This window comes from Pochonia chlamydosporia, chromosome 1 (genome assembly GCF_001653235.2).
Source record: "Pochonia chlamydosporia 170 chromosome 1, whole genome shotgun sequence".
Taxonomy (NCBI): domain Eukaryota; kingdom Fungi; phylum Ascomycota; class Sordariomycetes; order Hypocreales; family Clavicipitaceae; genus Pochonia; species Pochonia chlamydosporia.
The window spans coordinates 8,139,362-8,159,265 of NC_035790.1; the positions used below are offsets into that span (position 1 = coordinate 8,139,362).

The 19,904-nt window shown below is 48.0% G+C and overlaps 5 protein-coding genes across 5 annotated transcripts; 3 read left to right on the forward strand and 2 right to left on the reverse strand.

Moving 5' to 3' along the window:
- Positions 1–36: 36 nt before the first annotated feature.
- VFPPC_16707 (polyketide synthase) lies at positions 37–9,486 on the reverse strand (the record flags this gene model as incomplete). The annotated part of the gene is made up of 12 exons (XM_018294460.1): positions 37–2,163; positions 2,238–2,715; positions 2,780–3,120; positions 3,176–3,250; positions 3,300–3,584; positions 3,639–6,805; positions 6,856–7,287; positions 7,370–7,964; positions 8,033–8,145; positions 8,229–8,352; positions 8,406–8,919; positions 8,969–9,486. 12 exons carry the CDS (start codon positions 9,484–9,486, stop codon positions 37–39), a joined length of 8,769 nt encoding a protein of 2,922 aa, XP_018138944.1.
- Positions 9,487–10,707: 1,221 nt separating this feature from the next.
- Positions 10,708–12,606, forward strand: VFPPC_02146 (major facilitator superfamily transporter; the record flags this gene model as incomplete). The annotated part of the gene is made up of 5 exons (XM_018281844.1): positions 10,708–10,841; positions 10,896–11,191; positions 11,248–11,416; positions 11,469–12,181; positions 12,248–12,606. The coding sequence occupies 5 exons, from the start codon at positions 10,708–10,710 to the stop codon at positions 12,604–12,606; spliced, it is 1,671 nt and encodes a 556-aa protein (XP_018138945.1).
- Positions 12,607–12,939: 333 nt separating this feature from the next.
- On the forward strand, positions 12,940–14,374 carry VFPPC_02147 (zinc finger domain-containing protein; the record flags this gene model as incomplete). Its single annotated transcript, XM_018281845.1, has 2 exons — positions 12,940–13,585; positions 13,641–14,374. The coding sequence occupies 2 exons, from the start codon at positions 12,940–12,942 to the stop codon at positions 14,372–14,374; spliced, it is 1,380 nt and encodes a 459-aa protein (XP_018138946.1).
- Positions 14,375–15,276: 902 nt separating this feature from the next.
- On the forward strand, positions 15,277–16,442 carry VFPPC_02148 (hypothetical protein; the record flags this gene model as incomplete). The annotated part of the gene is made up of 4 exons (XM_018281846.1): positions 15,277–15,381; positions 15,451–15,695; positions 15,767–16,113; positions 16,168–16,442. The coding sequence occupies 4 exons, from the start codon at positions 15,277–15,279 to the stop codon at positions 16,440–16,442; spliced, it is 972 nt and encodes a 323-aa protein (XP_018138947.1).
- Positions 16,443–16,625: 183 nt separating this feature from the next.
- VFPPC_16708 (aldehyde dehydrogenase) lies at positions 16,626–19,485 on the reverse strand (the record flags this gene model as incomplete). Its single annotated transcript, XM_022429034.1, has 5 exons — positions 16,626–16,779; positions 16,856–17,058; positions 17,111–17,349; positions 18,017–18,284; positions 18,337–19,485. The coding sequence occupies 5 exons, from the start codon at positions 19,483–19,485 to the stop codon at positions 16,626–16,628; spliced, it is 2,013 nt and encodes a 670-aa protein (XP_022284122.1).
- Positions 19,486–19,904: the final 419 nt, after the last annotated feature.

Consider the following 19,904-nt stretch of genomic DNA (forward strand, 5'->3'; position numbering starts at 1 on the left):
AGGGACAAATATACTCAGATGCGAAAGCACAGTCTTCTACATAAATTTGGTCCTTCCGATGGTCTTCTCGGTGAGTTGTCCTGCTTGCTTACTTTGTTTGAGAAGACCAACCCGCAGCAAGTATTGAATACTTCTCCTCAAAGCCAATTCTATAGGCTTTTGGTCGAACATATTACCCGGGCCCGTCATCACCGGCGGTCTATTCACAAACATATGCTGAACCGGCCAAAGAGGATGTTTCTTCCCAACCGTGTCCATTTCCACGGTAGCCCTCTTCATCCAATCCTCCCACGGCATTGACACAAATTTCACGCCCAACTCCTCTGCCACAATCCCCCAAAACCTGCACAACGGCATCCCATCAACAATGTCATCCAAAGGAAGAATATCAGGAGAGAACAGCTGCTGAACGATCCTCGCAGAAATGGCATCCACGCTACTCACGTGTATCCAGCTCGTTTCCGGTTCCTCTGGGAAGATGCCCATTGCTGCTGCGGAGGCTACCACATTCCACAGCGCGTCATCTACATTCGAAATCCCAGTGTCTGCAGAACCGATAATGAGGCCTGGTTTCACGGCAGAGAGCCTATTCTGCGTGAGTGGAAGCTTCATTGCGAGTTCGTGTATGATCCTTTCGGACATGACTTTTGTCTGGGAATAGCCAAAGTAGTTGGTCAGATCATCGGCAATGTCGACAAATTTCTGGCGAGTGTCGAATTTCATACCACCAGAGACGTATACGAATTTTGGTGAGGCGGGTGACGTTGCTGCCAGTTTGAGCAGCTGGATGGTCGAATCGACGTTTGAAGCTTTCAGCGCTGCAAAGTCGGCATTGAAACTGACTGCTGCGCCGTTGTGAATAATTGCATCTATATTTGAGCGGCTGGTTGAGAGTCCTCGAATTCGAGCCAGTTGCTTTGCTTGAAGTCCCAAGTCTGGTTTGCTGATATCACCTGTCCAGACTTCGAGTTTTTGCTCATCCCCTGCTGTCCATCGCTGTGCAAGCAGTGATGCCTCTTTGATGCGTTGTAATCCGTGGGGTTCTGATTCTGCTCTGACAAGTACGACGATAGACTTGATTGTCTCGTTTCTAACCAACTGTCTGAGGATTTCTGTCCCGAGATAGCCACTTCCACCGGTGAGAAGGACAGTTGCTTGGTTGGGAAGTCTTGTGACTGGCTGCGCGATGAAGTTGTCAAGATCCCATGGCGAGTCCATGTAGTTCCGAAATTCTCTATTGAGATCGCCTTTGACTTTCAGTGTTTGACCCTGCGTTGTTTCGCTGGTGTGCTCCTCTGTTTTCGGGGAATACTTTTCTTGGAGTCCTGTGAGTGCCATTACGCCAAGTTTGTGGACTGAACCACCGTTGGCGATTTCTAAAACAGTAATGTCGATGCCAAATGCTCGTCGCCACCAGTTTCGAATCTCGATACTGACCAAAGAATCGATACCCATAGCGCTCAATGGAGCCGTCACATCAAGGTCTTCTTCTGGATACAATGTAAACCCACAGAGAGCGCGAGCAATCGCCGCTGTGACAATCGACAAGCTTTCTGGTTCTCGCAGAATCTCAAAATCGACAGACGCTGAGTCCAGTAGTGCCCGTAGAGCTGCATCATTACATGCTGCAATTGTATCCTCTGTAGAACCCAACTGGCGTAGAAATGCTAGTCGAATGTCGTTCCTCCATGGACAGCGATCTCGAACGCTCGTTTCGGATGCCATACCCGTAGTTATATGTCCGATTGGTCTATACAAAGCGCTACGTTTGGTCTCTGCCTCCGGAGGTGATTGGGATATGCTAAGTGTTATGGCGTCGAGCAGGTCTTGCTCCTGCAAGAATCGTACGCCAAACTCCCGAAACTGTTTGAGGATTGCCGCATTTTGACTGACATATCCGACACCTTCGACTGCACCAACATCAATTACTGAGCATGGCAACCCTAGCCCATGCCGGTATTGAGCAAACGAGGCGAGGAAGGTGTTTGCTGAAGCATAATGTGCCTGGCCGGGTTGGCCATAAACAGCTGACTGGGAGCTAAACAAGATGAAAAAGCCCAAGTCGCAGTCTGACAAGGCTTTATGAAGGTTCCATGTTCCTTTAACCTTTGGGTTTTGCACGTACTGCCAGTCTTCGTGGGTGATGTTCTCTACCGCAAGGTCCTAGTAGGCATGTAAGTCATATATCCCACAAGTTACGGTGGATAGAGGATTCATTCGTGATGTTAAGGGCATACCTTCAGAACCATGGATAGTTGGAATACACCGGCGATCCTTGACGGCGCACGTTCTATGGCTCTCTTCACATCATCGAGTTCGACTACATTGCCTGCCGATGCGATAGCAGAGCACCCTTGGGCAGCGAGCTCTCCCAGGAATGCCTGATCATCCGCCTGCTGACCAGCTGATCGCGAGAGAAACACAAAACTTCGAGCACCGTGTTCGGCCATCCAAGTCGCAATCGCCCTTCCAAGACCACGCATGCCACCAACAATGAGATATGTGGCTGTGGGGGAAAACTTGATGACCGTCTGAGATGCTGATGTAGAGAGTTGTTTGGCCTCTTTAGGCATCCTGATTAGTATTTTACCGATATGCTTTCCTTTTTGCATATAGTGAAAAGCTTCCTTTACGCTTTCGGCGGGAAATACTTTGACAGGTCGTATGGATTTGATGAAACCCTGTTTGTAATAGTCCATGCATTGATTCATGAGCCTGTAAATCATCCACGTCAGTTGGTCATACTCAAAGAGTAATCCTGTGACTCGTGAAAACATACTCTTGTACTTTCTGGGGCCGGTGTAGTCTCAGCTCTCTCAGTTCAATGCCATGGAATGCCCTATTCTGCTCGAATTGGTCCATGGCCAACTTTCCTCGCCCAACGACATCACGCTTCCCAATTTCCATCATTCTGCCAAACTTGGCAACACATTGCCACGAAGCGTGCAATAGCTCTCCGGCGAGAGAGTTGAGTACCATGTCAACACCCTGACCAGTGGTGGCATCCATGACATCCTTGAGAAACGACTCATCTCGTGAGTAGAATATCCTTTCGCTAGGGATATGGTGATGCTCGACCAAAAACTTCTTCTTCTCCTCAGTCCCAACTGTCACGTATATCTACAAATATCACAGTCAATCTATGATCTGCTTCATAACGGATGCAATATCTCACCTCTGCTTGAATCATCCGACAGATTTGGATCGCCGCTAGACCAACACCACCGCAAGCCGAATGAATCAGGATTGACTGATGACAAGAGTTAGTAAATAACGTGAATGCAATCTAGTAGTCTCACCTCTCCTTTCTCCAGTCGACCAACATTGATGATCGTGTGTATGACAGTACCAAAGACAGCGGGAAACGTGGCCGCATCCTCGAAACTTAGCTCAGGCGGCATTGGGAAGACATTATATCCAAGAGTGACCGTTCTGGTTGCAAGACAACCGCTGTCCATGACGATAACTCTGTCACCCTTTGTCACATGACGAACCGCTGACCCTACCCGAGTAATGATACCGGCTGCCTCGTTGCCTATTCTGTTATGCTTTTCTTCCACCATTCCCATGGATACAAGGACATCCTAAAATATCCGTCAGCAATCTGCTATTAAATTGGCGACTCGAGGATTTCGCACCCTGAAGTTTAAGCCCACGCAGTGAACTTCCAGCTCTACTTCATCTTCTTGCACACGGTCTTGTTCGTACTGAACCCATTCCAAGGAATCGATCAGGCCAACCTGGTTAACAGTTAGACGGGTTGGGCCATCTTCCAAGCTTTTAGCTCGCGCTTCTTCCGGCGATATGGGATAGTAGCGCCCAATATGGACTACACCGTTGTGAACGGCGAATTCTGGCTCGAATGAGAAGCTCTCCCTTTCGGATCGACACTGGAACTTGTGAAATATGTTGACAACCGAACTAACAGCTTCATCATCAAGCGTTTGTAGTTCTACCGTCGTAAAATCGAGAGACAGTTCAGATCTGATTGTGCGAGCAAGTCCAATTGTGAGCCCATACTCAGGATTTATGCATTCAATCTGTGCTGTTCGAGTCAGCCACAACAACCCGCTTCTGAGCTTTGGAATATATTCCATGAGGTCAGAGTAATCCGCATCTTTGATTGCATGTAGAAAGGGCCCCTCTAATTCAATTGTCGAGATAACATCCTGTTCTGGCAGGATATGCTGATCACATAACTGCTTCCAATGGATCCTGAAGCCGCTTGCTTCCAGACGATCAGCAAGGTCACAAGCATACTTAACCTTGGTGTCCTTGTACAGCAGAGTAACATTGCCTGATCTAGTCTGTGACTTGACCGTCGTCGCTACAATGTTAGCATTTATATGGTAGGGAGATTCGTCATCTAATACTGCTGCATCAATCCCGGAGAAACCTGCCCTCTGCAGTTCTTGTCCCCATCGCTCGACGGATACAAACGGTCCATCCAGTCGATCATCATCTTCACCGAGCCACCAGCCGGGCAGAAAGCCCATGATGAAGTTGTTGAAGTGCCATCCCATAGGTTCAATGAGCTCCTGGAGGAATAACCGACCCCCTGGACGAAGCAGAGCCTTCACGTTCAACAGCGTATCATTCAGCGATGGAGTTGCATGTAGAACATTAGATGCGACCACCAAGTCATAATATCCTGTTTCAAAGCCCTGCTCCTTTGGGTCTTTGGAGATATCCAAGACCTTGTATTGCATGTTAGAGTACCCTGCAAATCGTTCCTTTGCCGCCGAGAAAAACCCCGGTGAGATATCTGTGAAGCAATAATGGGAATACATCGGACGGCCATCATCCGACTTCAATGAATCTAGAACATCTTGAGTAGTAGCACCAGTTCCAGCTCCTACTTCCAAGATCCTGAGAGTTGGATTCGCATGTGCGCACAGAGATAGAAACTCTTCGCCGGTGACTCTACCACGGATCATGTTGTACATGGCTGTTAGACCGCCGTCTCTTGTAAGTACTTCAAGCGGATTTGTCATTCCGAGAAATACATCTTGAACATGGGCGCTATCCGAGAGACTTGTAAGTGTTTTGGTTAATTTGCAAACATTTTCGTCTTTCCAGCCCTCCATCTCCTGAGAAACCGAAATGCAAAGCGCCTCTCTAGCTTCAGAATCCAGAGACGTGAAACCTTTTGCCTCTGGACATAGCACATCCCAGTCGCCTGCAGCCATTCTCGCTCGCTCTTTACATAGCCAAGATGAGTATTTGACCAGATAGCTTGGGGTTGTCCTTGAATCCGTTTCTATAGTCTTCAAGGCATCCGATGTTCGAAGTAAGTGCAGCGCGCAAGCCATTTCCATGATCATCCATGCATCCCGTGGCTTCTTGGTGGAGTGCATCAGACTACTCACGTCAATGAAATCTATGTCTGGGCGCCATAGTAATTGGGATGCCGACGTATGACCCGATGATGTTCGATTGGCCCCAGTATCGAGAGTTGCCATTCTACCATCTTCCATGATCAAAATAGCTTCTTGATTTTCCGCCACTGCAACAGAGCTTCCACGTCTGGATCCAGCACTAGTGACATATGCTCTGGTTTCCACATTCAATTCTCGTCCCATGGAAGGAAAAATATGAATAACCCCAATTGACGAGGGAACTATCAGCGTTGTTAGCCGGCGAGCTAGTCCATTCGTCATAGCAGCAGGGTATAGCTGTAAACAAAGATCGATCGTAATGGGATGAACGGGATAACAAGGTCCATCTACCATCTGTTGATCACGTATAGTCGCTCTTGCAACTGTCTCCTCGACATCAACGGTAATGTTTTCCATCCTTTGAAATGTTGGACCGTATTGAAGACCCCAATGACGTAACCGATCATACCAGTAACCTTTCGACAAGCACCGCGGGAGTGCGTGAAAACTTTTGTTGTATGTTGAAACGTTTTTGGCATCGCGTCCGAGAGCAGTGCAGTGCTGAGTCCACGATGTACCGTTAAATGACGATATAGAAAACTCATACCATGAGGAGTTGGCAGTGTCTGTCAGCCTCCGTAGCTTCATAGAGGTATGAAGTTCAACAGATCCCGTCTCTTGCAATACTAGTGCAGATTGAATGAAGAGATTCTTTATAGTGTAGGCTTCCGAACCAGTTACTTGCCGAATGGCTTCACCAATCATGGCAATATATCCCGCACATGGAAACACAATGTCGTTTAGGACCTTGTGGTCTTTGAGCCAAGGGACGTCGATTATATCTAAGATGTTTCTCCAAATTGGCTCAGTGTCATTGATCCCTGTGCAAATGGCTCCTAGGAGCTCATGGTGCTGGTGTTTCATTGACCTGAAGCCACTTGAAAGTCGACTTTCGTTCCAAAACTCGACGGAATGATCCCAAGCATATGTTGGAAGGTCTGTCAGTATGTTGCCGGGCGGATTGATGAATGAGAAATTGATTTCCTGTCCACATGTGTAGAGCTGGCCAATGGATCGAAGGAAGGACTCCATGCAATTGATGCCTCGCGTCAACGTTGGAACGTAGATTGGTGCGTTATCAGAATGTTCTTGGAATATTTGATTGAGAGGACCCTGTAACGCAGAATGTGGTCCAATTTCCACGAATATAAGCTGACTCTTGTCGAAATCCTTCAATAATGCCTTGGTAGCCTGATAGAAAAGCACTGGCGACTCAAGATTTCTCCTCCAATAAGTCTTGTCCAACACAGCCGTTTGAATCTTGCGAGAGCCAGTGACGCTAGAGTAGAATGGGACACTGCAGGTTCCCGGGTTCAAGTGTGGACTCAATAGCCTTTCGTACATTTCAGAGACCTCCTTCATATGCTCTATTGCTTTGGTTAGTAATGTACTGCGACAAGACAGACTCAGTTCTTACCAGAGTGGTACGCCGTGTTGACTTTCAACTTGCGTCTAAATATCGTGGGATCTTGAGTGTCAATTGCTTCTAACGTATTCTCAACAGCTTGTACATCCCCAGATATCGTGACGCTCCTAGGGCTGTTGATGCAAGCCACAGTCACATCTCCAGTCACAACAAGAGCGGCTGCTTCGTGACTTAGACCAACTGCAGCCATTGCACCTCTTCGGCTTATCTGCTTTGCTGTGATGCCACGGTAGTAGCTTATGATGATTGCTTCGGTCGCTGTCATTGCCCCTGAGGCGTAAGCACCGGCAATCTCTCCACTCGAATGACCGATGATTGCAGATGGCTTCACTCCACTCTTCCTGAGAAGATTGACTAATGCTACTTGAATTGCTGTACATAGCGTTTGAGCATACTCGGACAGGTTTACTAGGTCGTCTTCTCCTGAACACAAAACATCTTTACGGCAGTAGAGTGTTAGCTACGTAACTTGTCATCCGTATCATAAGCAAAGCAAAACACACACCTTCAATTCTCCACAAGGGAGGGTCCTCCAGATTTTGCAAACTACAATCCAATGCACGGATGTCTTCTCGGAAGGATGAGACTTCTAAAATAAGTTCTCGTGCCATGTGGCTCCATTGGGCTCCCTGTCCAGTAAATACGAATACCGTGTCAACCAGCCCTGGACAAATCTTCCGAGACAATTCGCTAGTGGCAGTGACTTGAGACTCCTCAACAATGGAGAACGTTCTGTGTTGCAAGTGATCTCTTCGCATGCCAAGAGTGTATGCAGCATTTTCCAGAGATGTGGGATGGAGTTGCAGGTACTTGTTGATATTGTGTCTTGACTTTTCGAGCGATCCAGAGTTGTTGGCAGAAAGGGGAAGAAGAAATAGCCTGTTCTTAACATAGTTGTTTGTATAAGCGTTGATCTGGTCCGGATGACAACCATTCGCTGTGCCATTTTGCAACCCATTTTGCAACCCATTGGAAAGTCCATTAGGAACTAATTTACCGTAAGGCGACAGAGAGGCTATTTCATGAACACCATTCGTTCCATTAGCTATGCCATGTTGAACTGGTGATATGGTAAATGACGCCACAGAGTCAATGACTACCTGTTAAACTCCTTTAGCTTACCAACCACTTTTAATCGGGACCCTTTCAGGGCTGCGTCTCAGCTTACATGCGCATTGCTTCCACCTATCCCAAAAGAATTGATGCTGACTCGAGCAGATCTGTCTGTTGGCCAGGGTATTGCGTCCGTCGGTACGAGTAACTTCCCTCTTGCAAATGGAACTACATAGTATAAGTCAAGATCCAAAGCAACAAAAGACGAGGAATGGGATGGCACAACAACAGGGCAACAGAATACCTCTCACCTTCTGGATTCGGGTCGTTAAAGTTGATGTTAGGCGGGATGATGTTGTTTTCCAATGCTAGAACAGCTTTTATGAGACTATTCAAGCCTGATGCTCCTTCAGCATGTCCGAGATTTGGTTTCACCTGCAGCAATTAGTCAACGCCCACCATCACCCTGCAGAAATTGGCGAGCTCACTGATCCTATATATAGCGGCTTCTCGCCAAATGTATTCGCAATAGCTGTTGTTTCAATGCGGTCCCCAGTTTTTGTACCCGTTCCATGGCATTCAAAGTATGGCGTCTGGGAAAGGTCTGTGATTCCGGCCTTTTCGTACGCCCTGCGGATCATACGTTCCTGGCTTGTCGCACTAGGAACGCTCATGCCGGCCGTCTTGCCGTCAGAATTAGTCGCAGTAGACCGGATAATAGCTCGAATGGGATCCCCGTCTCTCATAGCATCATCAAGAAGTTTTAAATAAATGGCATTCACAGCTTCTCCTCTGGCATATCCATCCGCCGCAGCATCAAATGTCTTGCAGCGTCCGTCAAGAGCCAATGCCCCTTGTTGGCTCATCGCCATGGTCATAGATGGACTCATTATAAGACTCGTGCCCGCTACAATGGCCCCCGAGCATTCGCGGGCATAGAGAGCCTGACAAGCTTCATGGAGGCATACCAATGATGAAGAACATGCAGTCCGTATTGTCATGCTAGTGACCAGATTAGTGTATCGTCCATGGGAGCATCAGACAGTCTTACCTTGGACCCTGGAGATCATATTCATACGAGAGGCGATTCGATAGTACAAAATCTCCAGACCCATTTATTCGAGCAAACGGCGAAGCATAGGAATCCGCCGACACATTGTCATGCCAATCTTCACCAAAGACACCAACGTAGCATCCAATATTTTTTCCTCTCCAATTCGTTTGTCCCGCCCTTTCCATGCACTCCCACACAACCTCCAACAGTAGTTTTTGTTGTGGATCTGCGCTTTCTGCCTCGGACCTACTCATTGAGAAGAAACCGGCATCAAAGCGTTTGAGGTCTACATCTTCCAGGAAGTAGCCGTGGTCAGACGCAACAAGCTGACGGCCCTGTTTTCCGCCATTATAGAAAGCGTCCACATTATACCGCGTCTCTGGAACACGGCACCTGCCATCTCTCTTTTCAATGAGGAGCTTCCAGAAGTCGTCGGGCGTGGATATACCAGCAGGAAGCCGTAAACCAATGCCCACGATGGCAACAGGCGGCACAGTTTCATCCTTCTTCTTCATTTTCGTTCAAGGCCTATCAAATTTTGTCAAGTCTGAGCTGATGCCTAGTGGTAGTGTTTCGGATCACAGTCGGCAGCTTTTCATTGCCACTACTTGTAAGGTAGCTCTTCGTCAAGCAGTCTGGTTCCGTGCTTCGAGGCAGCTCAACTGTCTGTGCAAAATCGAGATTTACCATTTCCATAATGCTCTAGTCCGCAGAATCAAGGCCACATGGCATCAGAAAGGAGCCAGCCAATGACGTTGCTCTGCCGCCAATCGCCGCAAATTGTGTACCGCATCATAAGACAGTTTCATATGAACCCGGGCTGTACTGCAACTGTTTCGTTTGTTGGAGTTTTAGCACACCGACAATATTGCTTTTCTACCATTGCGCTTCAGAATTGTAAAAGCCTTCCGATCAGCATCGAGCTACATAATTGTCCTGGTGAGGCTGAGACACGGCTTATTTATTCACCGATCAAGATCACACCGAGGCAAGAACAAGGATCATCTTTATTTCTTCTTCCGTTAGCCACTTTCTATACTATCAGACTAGTCTTTGTGAGGATTTTTTAAATCCACTGTAGTCCACTCTTTAGACGCAAGATGCTGTTCAAGTTGGGCACCGCATTGCTCCAACCCGGCGAGGCTGGTCATGCAAAGACTTCCTTTATTACAAAAAGCTTCCATGTGCCCAAATTATCATCTAATGATGGGTTATAAAATTAACAAAACCTCCTCATCGCCTATACAAACACTAAACGCTCGGTTTACAACGCCTCCCCATAGACACGCAAAGTTTCACTACTTCCTGTCCGCGATCCTCTGGCTTGTCTCCAAGCGCAGTAGTAACTCGAGGCGGAGAGGAAATTCTCGCCATAATGAAACAAACAGCGCACAAGTCTCAACTCGTGCCTTATCGTACATTGCGATCATCTATCTTTATCTCCCTATTTGGCTGGTTAAGTGCTGTCATATGTCTGAGACATGTTGGTGTGATGTGATGGGTTGCGACACCACCATGCCATCTACAGGATAGAACAAGAGGGGTTTTCCTCTGTCAATTTTCATGCCCTCTTCTAGCGTGCAGTTTTAGCTTCTTCATTTCATTTCTTTTCTCGCTCGGCGCCCTCAAGAGATAGTGCCGGTGGCTACGTGGCAAGCTTCCGAGCTGAGTTGGCATTGTCGTGAATAATTGACATTCAGTAACCTATAGGAGAGGGCTTGTTATTTGGACGAGCAATGGACATCATATCCGTTAACAAAGGCGAGAGCAATGGTGATGTGCATTCTCGCGAGGCGGCGCCACAGCCGGAGATCACAGATGCCAGGCTCATCAAGGTCACTGTTTCGAGATTCTGGCTCCTCAGCATTGGGTAAGCTTTCAAAGTAATGAGAGAACGTATATGGCACAGGCTAACCTGCGGCAGTGTGTACCTGGGGCTCTTTCTTTCCATGATGGATGCCTCAATAGTGTCAACCGCACTACACTCAATATCTCTAGAGTTCAATGTTCTCGTATCCGTGAACTGGGTTGCCCTCGCATATACCCTAGCGGAATGTAGCTGTGGCGTCATCTTTGCCAGGGTATCAGACGTCATTGGCAGGAAGAGTGCCTTCTTGGCTGCCAATGTTATGTTCTTTGGGTTCTCTATGGGATGTGCTTTTTCCCGGAGTCTTGGCCAACTGGTTGCCTTTCGGGCACTTCAAGGAGTCGGTGGAGCTGGTATGCAAGATCACACTTTTGCCGCTTGAACATGGATGCGTTACTGATGCACACAGGGTTATACTCTCTCTCTTTGGTCATACTGCCCGAAGTATGCCCAGAACATCTCACGGAGATTGGAGCTGGGCTTTGTGGAGGTATTGTTGTCGTCGCTTTCACGGTTGGCCCAATTCTTGGGGGCATTCTCACTCAATATTGTTCTTGGAGATGGATATTCTGGATCAAGTGAGGAGAAACCTCCCGGTCTACTGAGCTACACTAATCCCTTTATTTATAGTGGTCCAATTTGTGCTGTGTCAACTGCCATGCTCCTCTTGTTCTGGCCGAAAGCAGAAGATACTATAAGTCCATCAAGACGGCGATGGCAGTCCTTTGATCTTTTCGGTTCCATCCTGGTTATCTCGTCATGTGTTCTAATTGTCTTTGCGTTTCAGAATGTTGGTGTGTCCCTTAGAAGCATCTGGGCCGATGCCGTATTTGTTGCACCAGTTGCCATTGGATTGGTATCCATGATTTGTCTATTCTCGTGGACATACTTGGTTGAGTTTGGAGCTCTGTCACATCACAAAATCATTGCGGCCTTCCCCGTATCCCTATTCAAGTCTCGCTCCTACACCTCTGGCGTCATCACCACGCTACTTTTGGGATTTCCAGTGCTCCTCACCTTGTTCTCGGTGCCGCTTCGGGCTCAGATAGTCAGTGAGAAGGATCCCTTGACAGCCTCATTGGCCTTGCTCCCCATGCTGGGAGCAAGTGCTGTGGGCTGTGTTCTTGCTGTGTTATTCAACTTCAGGAAGGCATTTCCCTGTGAATCTATGACCGCAGGCGCCATCCTATCAGTTGTGGGATGTGCCTTGCTCACAACCGTTCACTCTTCAGATGACGATACGAAGTTGCTGGCATATCTTGCGGTGCTTGGCCTCGGCACTGGACTGGCCGTTACGGTTGCCACGTTGCAAACCGCACTTGTAATTCCCCCAAGGAATCACGGTATGGAAACCTGTGTCAAATTTCCAGAGTCAAGCTTTGTTATCTCGTTGGACTAATATTTCGCAGCCCCAGCACAAGGAATCGTATCACAAGCCCGAGTTCTGGGGGGTAGTTTTGGCATTGCCATGTCGTCGGTTCTTTTGCATAACGAAATCACACGAGTGATTTCTGGGTCACTCACTCCAGAACTGGGGTCCATGCTTGGAGAAGTTGAAGCTAAGCTTCCGCCTGAACTGCGAGTGATGATCAAGCAATCTTGTGCCAGGACGTTTCGGCAAGGCATGCTTGTTGCGGCCATCATCTCTGGTGTAGCAGTGTTGACGGCGGCCACGGGCTACAGTAATTTTCACCCAAATCCTAGACAATATCGAATCGAGATGGTACGAGCGGATGCTTTTGAGAGGCAGAATGGGATACAGGAATAAAGTTGCTATGACTATACTACATCAAATAAATGAGTCAGGTGTAACACGATACCGAACCCGTGCAGGTGGATGCCTAGACATCTCGAAAACTGTCGATAGATGGAACAGAGAGATGATCTTAAAAAAGCGCCAAATGCTTGAACAGGGTAATGAAACTTACAATAACACAGATTCACTTTGCATCAATGCATTCTCTGACTGAACAGTCCATGATCTCGAATATCAATCACGTGAACGCGGCAACTTTTGCCTTTGTCCCACAATTGAAGCGCTCATCCAACATTGTCATTTCTTTTTCTTACACCAATTTGAAACCTCATGCGAACTACAATCATGGGTCAAAACACAGAACTGCAACCGGCTCCCGTCGAGCGTCTTTCTGTCGAGCTCGTTCGAATGATACTCTCCGATCTGCCCGATGTATCCTCCCTGCAGGCGGCAGCCTTGTCATGTCCGCTGTTTTACAAAGCATTTTCGGGGGCAGAAAATACCATCACAACACAGGTGTTGCTCAGAAATATTGACAAGAGCCTGTTACCCGAAGTACTACTTGCATTTAAGTCCTCCGGTTTGCACTGGCGTCGCATGAGGGATAATCGCAGACAGGCCGTTGCCGACTTCATCACTCAAAACCTTCATCAGCGGACGGTTCTGCCCCCCTCCTGGCCACTTCGGAAAGCAATTCACTTTGAACGGCTTAACTTTTGCGTCAAAGAGTTGACCGAGATGTTTATTCAAGCAACTCTAACTAGGAATCCCATAAATCAGTCCAAAGCTGCTGCCACTTGTCAGGAGACACATCGCATCCAACGGGCATTCTATAGGTTTGAGATATACCGCAATCTCTTCAGTGAACGCCCAAAACCATATTATGATACGCCCGGAGAAGAAAGCCCGCTCTTTTTCGCCAGCTTTTCCCCATGGGAGAACGAGCAGCTTGGCTGCGTCCATGACTTCCTTGTCCAAGCTGTCTCGCCAGGTCAGTTGCTCAGCACAGCTGTCTGATTCGATTCAACCTTCTAACACGACATTAGCTTTCAATGATGTTGCAGAACACGACGTTGCTTGGGGCGCATTTAATGTGAACTACGGGGACCTAATCGACTCCCCCTACATCCAACACGTTCTGTCACTGGGATTGGAGGAGTTGCACAGAATCACCTTGGCGTCAACATACGAAGAACGGTATCGGCTCCTAAACACCCCCAGCGGTCCACCCGCCACGAACGGCTTTTTGCAAGATGCGCTAGAAACCGCAAACAACGCAAACGAGGACCTCTTCCTCGACCGCCTGACACCAGAGCAGGAGGCTCTCCATATCAAGAAGCCATTCTTCGCTGATCCAGATTCAGGTCCCAGGGATGTTTGGCTATGGGCACATAAAGTAGAGTCTTGGGCAAATTGGGTGTACCAAGAAAACCGGCGCCAGCTACGTCAATGGGGATATGTTATGTGGGATAAAAGCCGATTGGAGACGGCCGGTGTCTTGCAAGAGCCCTGGTATGATCCAACTGGTACCCCTGAGTGGCTTTTGCAGGAAGAAGAAGCTGTTCGTCAACGAGGGTACATGCAGAACTCATGGGAGAAGAGAGAACGGATCCGGATGAAGGGTGGAAGCGGTTGGTGGAGTTGGGGGGATGAAAGCAAGGTGAAGTGGCCGAAAAATATATTCTTTCCTGGACAGGGAAGGTCGGTTCCTGGAAATATCAAACCTGCATCGCTTCGAGAGGCTCGGGAGTTGCTGAGTATGATGAAGCTACCTAAATAGCTTCAAAGTGAATACCAAGGCCATACACAGTCTTCCGCTCCGCTAAGATGGTGCATTTGTTCCCGTTGAGAGTCGGCTGGAGTTGAGCAGCCTAGTTTTGTTTTAGCCATTCTTGTTGACGAGTTTAACAACTTATTTTGAGTATCTACATGACAATATGTTCCGAATTGGGATACTCTGGCATAATAATAGAGTGCCCATACCAGCTGACCAGGCAAAAAAAACATGTTCACTTGCGGCTAATTGCCAACATAGTTAAATAATGGTGTACACGTTGGCATGTGCTATGTTTGGAGACAAAATGATATGCACATCAGCTTCGAAAATGTCCCTTCAGGGTCCGTTCAACCTTGGTTTACTTTAAAGAGACTCGTCACAGAAACCAATAAATCTTGCTTGTTCTAAAAACAGCCTCAGAACCATGGCCCTGTTCTAAAAAGGCTTGAGACCCCAGCTGCGGACAAGGTACATTTACAAACGCGTTTCCAGACTGGACATGTTGGTACTACCATGACGTCTGATTTGTCACCTCTTAGTCCGATGCTCCATATAAACTCCTTCTAGACTGCCTTGGGCGGCGGACTATCGGCGTGCGGCGTCTCAGCTAACCGAAGCGTTATGCTACTCAACATGGTCGGCGGCTGATGATGTCCAAAACACCGACATTCAGCATCAAATTGCTCACGATGCGGGCAACAAATTTCTCAGCCTTCCCAGATGCGAAACCAGGATTTGTAATGCATTGGATGGAAGTGCGCCTTGGGGAAATGGAATTTGAGTATTTAAACCTGTCGAGAGCCGGTGTAGAATGACCAAATAAACATCAAATAACGTTACAATCAACATCACAATAACAAACCCTTTTGTACCACAAATTAATCGTCAATTAAACATCCTTCATCATGACTCGAGTTGCAATTGCAGGTGCGACGGGCAGCATTGGCGGTGTGATCGCCGCAGCAATCGCATCGACCAAGAAACACGAAGTTTTCGTGCTCTCTCGAAAGGTACCGATTAGAAAATTTGTGTATTCGCAAGACTTAACATGTCCGAAAAAGAAAACTGACGTGATCTAGGCCCCTGACGCGTCTAATAACTCTGGGTCAATCTCGACCCTCACCGTCAACTATGACTCCGTTGACGACATTGAGACAAAGCTGACTTCCAACAACATCGACACCGTCATTTGTTGCATGTCCTTGAACTCTGAGGCAGAAAATGCTTCACAGATCAATATTATTCGGGCGGCGGCCAAGTCCCCTACCGTCAAGCGTTTTGCGCCCAGCGAATTCGGCATCGATTACATGGAAGCTTCGCGACAGTACGTCAACCACCATTGCAACTCCATTCATTGCCAGCTAAAGGCATTGACACTAACGATATAACCCGTAGGAAGTATCCATTCCCGTCTACAGAGTTCAAAGTCGCCGCCATCCAAGAACTCCAAAAGACGGACCTCCAGTACACGAGATTCATCACCAGCACTTTCATGGACTACTTTGGCCCCCAGAATGCCCCCAGCCAACTCAAGGTCCTCCCGCTATTTATCGACCATCAAAGTCGAAAGGCCACCATCCCCGGTGACGGAAATACGCCTGTGGTGCTTACACACAGCACCGACGTGGGAAAGTTTGTCGCGGCGGCTGTGGATCTTCCCGAATGGCAGGAGAAGTCACTCGTTATTGGTGACAAATTGACTCTAAATGAACTGGTGGAGCGTGCTGAAGCTGTTGGAAAATGTTTGTTTCTTTGCACTCTCACATCGTATGAGTGTATTGCTGACATGAAACTAGGCAAATATGAAGTCACTCATGTAAGCATTGACAAGTTCCAGTCCGGCGACATCCCTGAGTTGCCTTGCGATGTGCACGTGTATCGCTTCGTGCCCAAGGAGATGGTAATGGGGATTCGGCAAGGTGCCGGTCTGGCCATGGCTGCTGGATGGATGAACCTTGATACTAGCAGTGGGACGCTGAATGATCGGTTGCCGGGGGTTGAGAGTCTATCTGTGGCGAAGTTTTTCTCGAAGTATGTCGCTGAGGCGGACCAGACGGCGTATTATGGCTAGATTTACGGCTAGGAAATGAGCTAGATTCCGTGATGAGTTATAGGTGGTATATGCTAGATTAATATGAACTGTATCTCATGGGCATGAAGTAGTATCTGAGTGAATTCAGCTGGTTCTGATACCCTTGGAATGGACTAATATGTCGTAGGCGCCTAAGATAGCCCATTCTCACAATCTAATAACTCAAACCATCGCCTTAATCACATCATCCTTCAGGCGAATATAGTAGTTCAACAAATCCGAACTACTAGTCACATTATATACCAACCTCGTCTCCAAATCAACCCTAAGGTAATCCGTGCCACGATAACTAATCGGTGTTCCCACAGGGACCGTCCTGCAGACAAGTCAGTTGACAACTTCCATTCCAGCATCTACATCTCTCATCAGCATTTCGACTGTCGTATACATACACATTAGTTGCATTTGCACTCAGGCTATCACTCTGCCATCTAATCACCGAGATATCGCACGACGCAAAACACTCGATAATAGAATACGTCACATTCGTGACCAACGCTCCGCTATACCCAGATCCAGTTACCGCCTCATGGACATCAGCCGAGGAATTGTACACGGGCGCTGGGTCACCAAATGTGGCACCTTCATCGTAATACTACGCACATTAGCTGATGACCAAGAGCTTGTAAAGAGATGCATGTGCTCACGGTGATATTCTTCGTCAAAGTACTCGGGATTATGGCTGAGCCTGTTCCCGTTCCGTTCTCGTTTGTTTGGAAGATCTGAAGCCAGCGAAGGCCAATGTTGTATGCTTCACCGGCACTGAGACAAGGTGGGTTACTCGTTGTCTGGGCTGCTACCCATGGCACATGGAGCAAGAGTGGTGCGACGATGGCTTTGGAGAACAACATGTCTGTGAGGGTGGACTGGTATTCCTTGATTGAGGCTGTTTTTACTCCGTACATCAGCAGAATGGAAACATGCCATATAAGTAGCGATTCGTTTATGGATCTACAGATATCAACTGCCGAGAGTTGTGGCAGCCGGAGATGCCAATCTGGCTACTCGTGGAGGGAGGATCGACAGAGCAAAGCTGAAATCATAACCTTTGACCATTTTACTACCTCTTTGGGATGATGATCAATTTCGGATAAGAGAGTTTAATGATTGTCACACACAATTTGATGTAGTCATAAGCGATGCAACTCCTATCCTTGTGATGATTGCCGTTGATATTGGTCTTACAAATGGCCCAATTCGATACCCGTTTTGGAAACGAAGGTCTCAGACCATGTTAGATTAGTGCCACTAGCATCGAACTAGGATCCCGGACTACCGGGAGGACAAGAGGTTCTGAATGTGGGGTATCTAGCTCAAGACGAAATTGGACGAGAGACCGTTAAAGTATTACGCTGACCGCGAAGCTGTCGATCAATCCGCAGCCGAATTGGGTTGGCAACTTGGGGACATGTTCCAACATGAGTTCTGTTCAATAGTCATGCAATTTAATTTCACCTGCGCTCTCCGTATCCTTCCTAGTCGTTATACATTAAAGTCTCGTCCCCAAATTTACATGGATCGCCTTGGTCTGCGTGTATGCATCGAGGGCATACTTTCCAAGCTCTCTCCGACAGAAGACTTGTACCCGCCAAACGGGATACCGAAATGCGAGTCCCCAGAAGAATTGACCCAAACCATACCTGCCTGCAGCTTCCTCGCTACAGTGTGACCTCTGGACATGTTCTCCGTGAAAACGGCCGCAGCCAGGCCATATGATGTGTCGTTCGCCTTGGCCACTGCTTCATCCTGGGTTGCAAACTTGTTGATGACAACCACGGGCCCAAATATCTCGTCTCGAACAATAGTAGCACTTTCCTCCGCCTGGGAACGTTAGACCATTAATGCAGAAAAAAGATGGTTATCCTGTGCTTACCTCTGCGAAAATGGTTGGCTGAATGTAGTATCCCTCCCCGTCCACCTTTGCGCCGCCACTAAGGATCTTGGCCCCTTCTTTGCGGCCTGCTTCAATGTATGAAAGAATGCGATCAAATTGGATCTTGGAGACTTGTGGTCCGTGATTGACATCGTCCTTGAATGGACTCCCCATGACAGTGCTCTTCTTGGTGAATTCGGCAAAACGTGATACAAAATCATCATACACCTTCTCATGAACGTAGATTCGAGACGTCGAGGTGCAGACTTGACCTGAATTATCCATGATGCCAACATGCGCCCACTTGACCGCTTGATCCAAGTCTGCGTCTTCGAAAATAATAAGAGGGCTCTTGCCGCCGCACTCGAGTGTGATATTCTTCAAATTTGATGCCGCAGAGCGCATGATTGCACGTCCGGTGTTTGTGCTCCCAGTGAATGCAATCTTGTCAACCTGGGTATGCTCTGCCAGTGTCTTTCCAGCCACAGGCCCCAGACCAGGAATGACATTGACGACGCCAGGCGGGAATCCAGCTTCCTGCACCAGCTTGCCGAAATACATGGCAGATAAGGGGGTCTGCTCTGCCGGCTTTACAATAACCACGTTGCCGCAAGCCAGAGCAGGTGCTACTTTCCAAGCCAGCATCATGAATGGGAAGTTCCACGGGATGATTTGGCCGCAGACACCCAACGGTTCTTGGACGGTATATGCAAACTTCGCGGGAGACGTGTCTATTGTGTCGCCGTATATCTTGTCTGCCCATCCGGCATAGTACTTGAAGACATTGTATGACTCGTCCAGATCCGCTTCAAGTGCGACAGAGTATGGTTTGCCGCAGTCGTAGGCATCAATAGCTGCTATGAGCTTTCGGTCCCGATCGATGAGGGAGGCGAGCTTTACGAGATAATCTCCCCGTTCTACAGGCGTAAGATCAGACCACGGTCCTTGAAATGCTTTGCGGGCTGCATCAACAGCTTCGTTGACATCAGATTCGGATGCTCCCTTCAACGTGATGATTTCCTGCTCAGTGGACGGGTTCACGACCATAAATTCATCTCCGGATGCATGTTTGAAGGTATTATTGATGAACAAGCCGACGGGCTGTTCGTACTTGACGCCATTTGGAAGAGTAATGTTGGTCGTCGACATGGCAGCGTGTGTTGCGAGTCTGTTTCGTCAATCGTACTTGAGACCTTGAAGGAGGTGATGAGGGGAAGAAAGGTGTCGGGTTCCGGAACGCAATCCATTTTACCCTTCACCACACTCAATAGATGGCACATTGCTCCGTTAGCCACTGCCATTATGCAACTTGATTTGTATCCATTCCTTCCAGACTTGGCGGAGTTGGCGATGAGTGCCACTTCCTCAAGTCAATTGAAGATGCGTCAAGGCAATCGCGTGGCTTGGCACTAACCCAGAGTTGGTGAAAAGGTAGGCACAAGCTTTGGATGCTTGCATATGCAGAATATTGGAACTCCAATCCAAGTCCAAGTCGCAGAGCTCCAAAGCTCCCGTCTGGTTCGTTTCGGTGCGGGGTAGGTGGCAATAAATGTCAACCTGGTGGGATC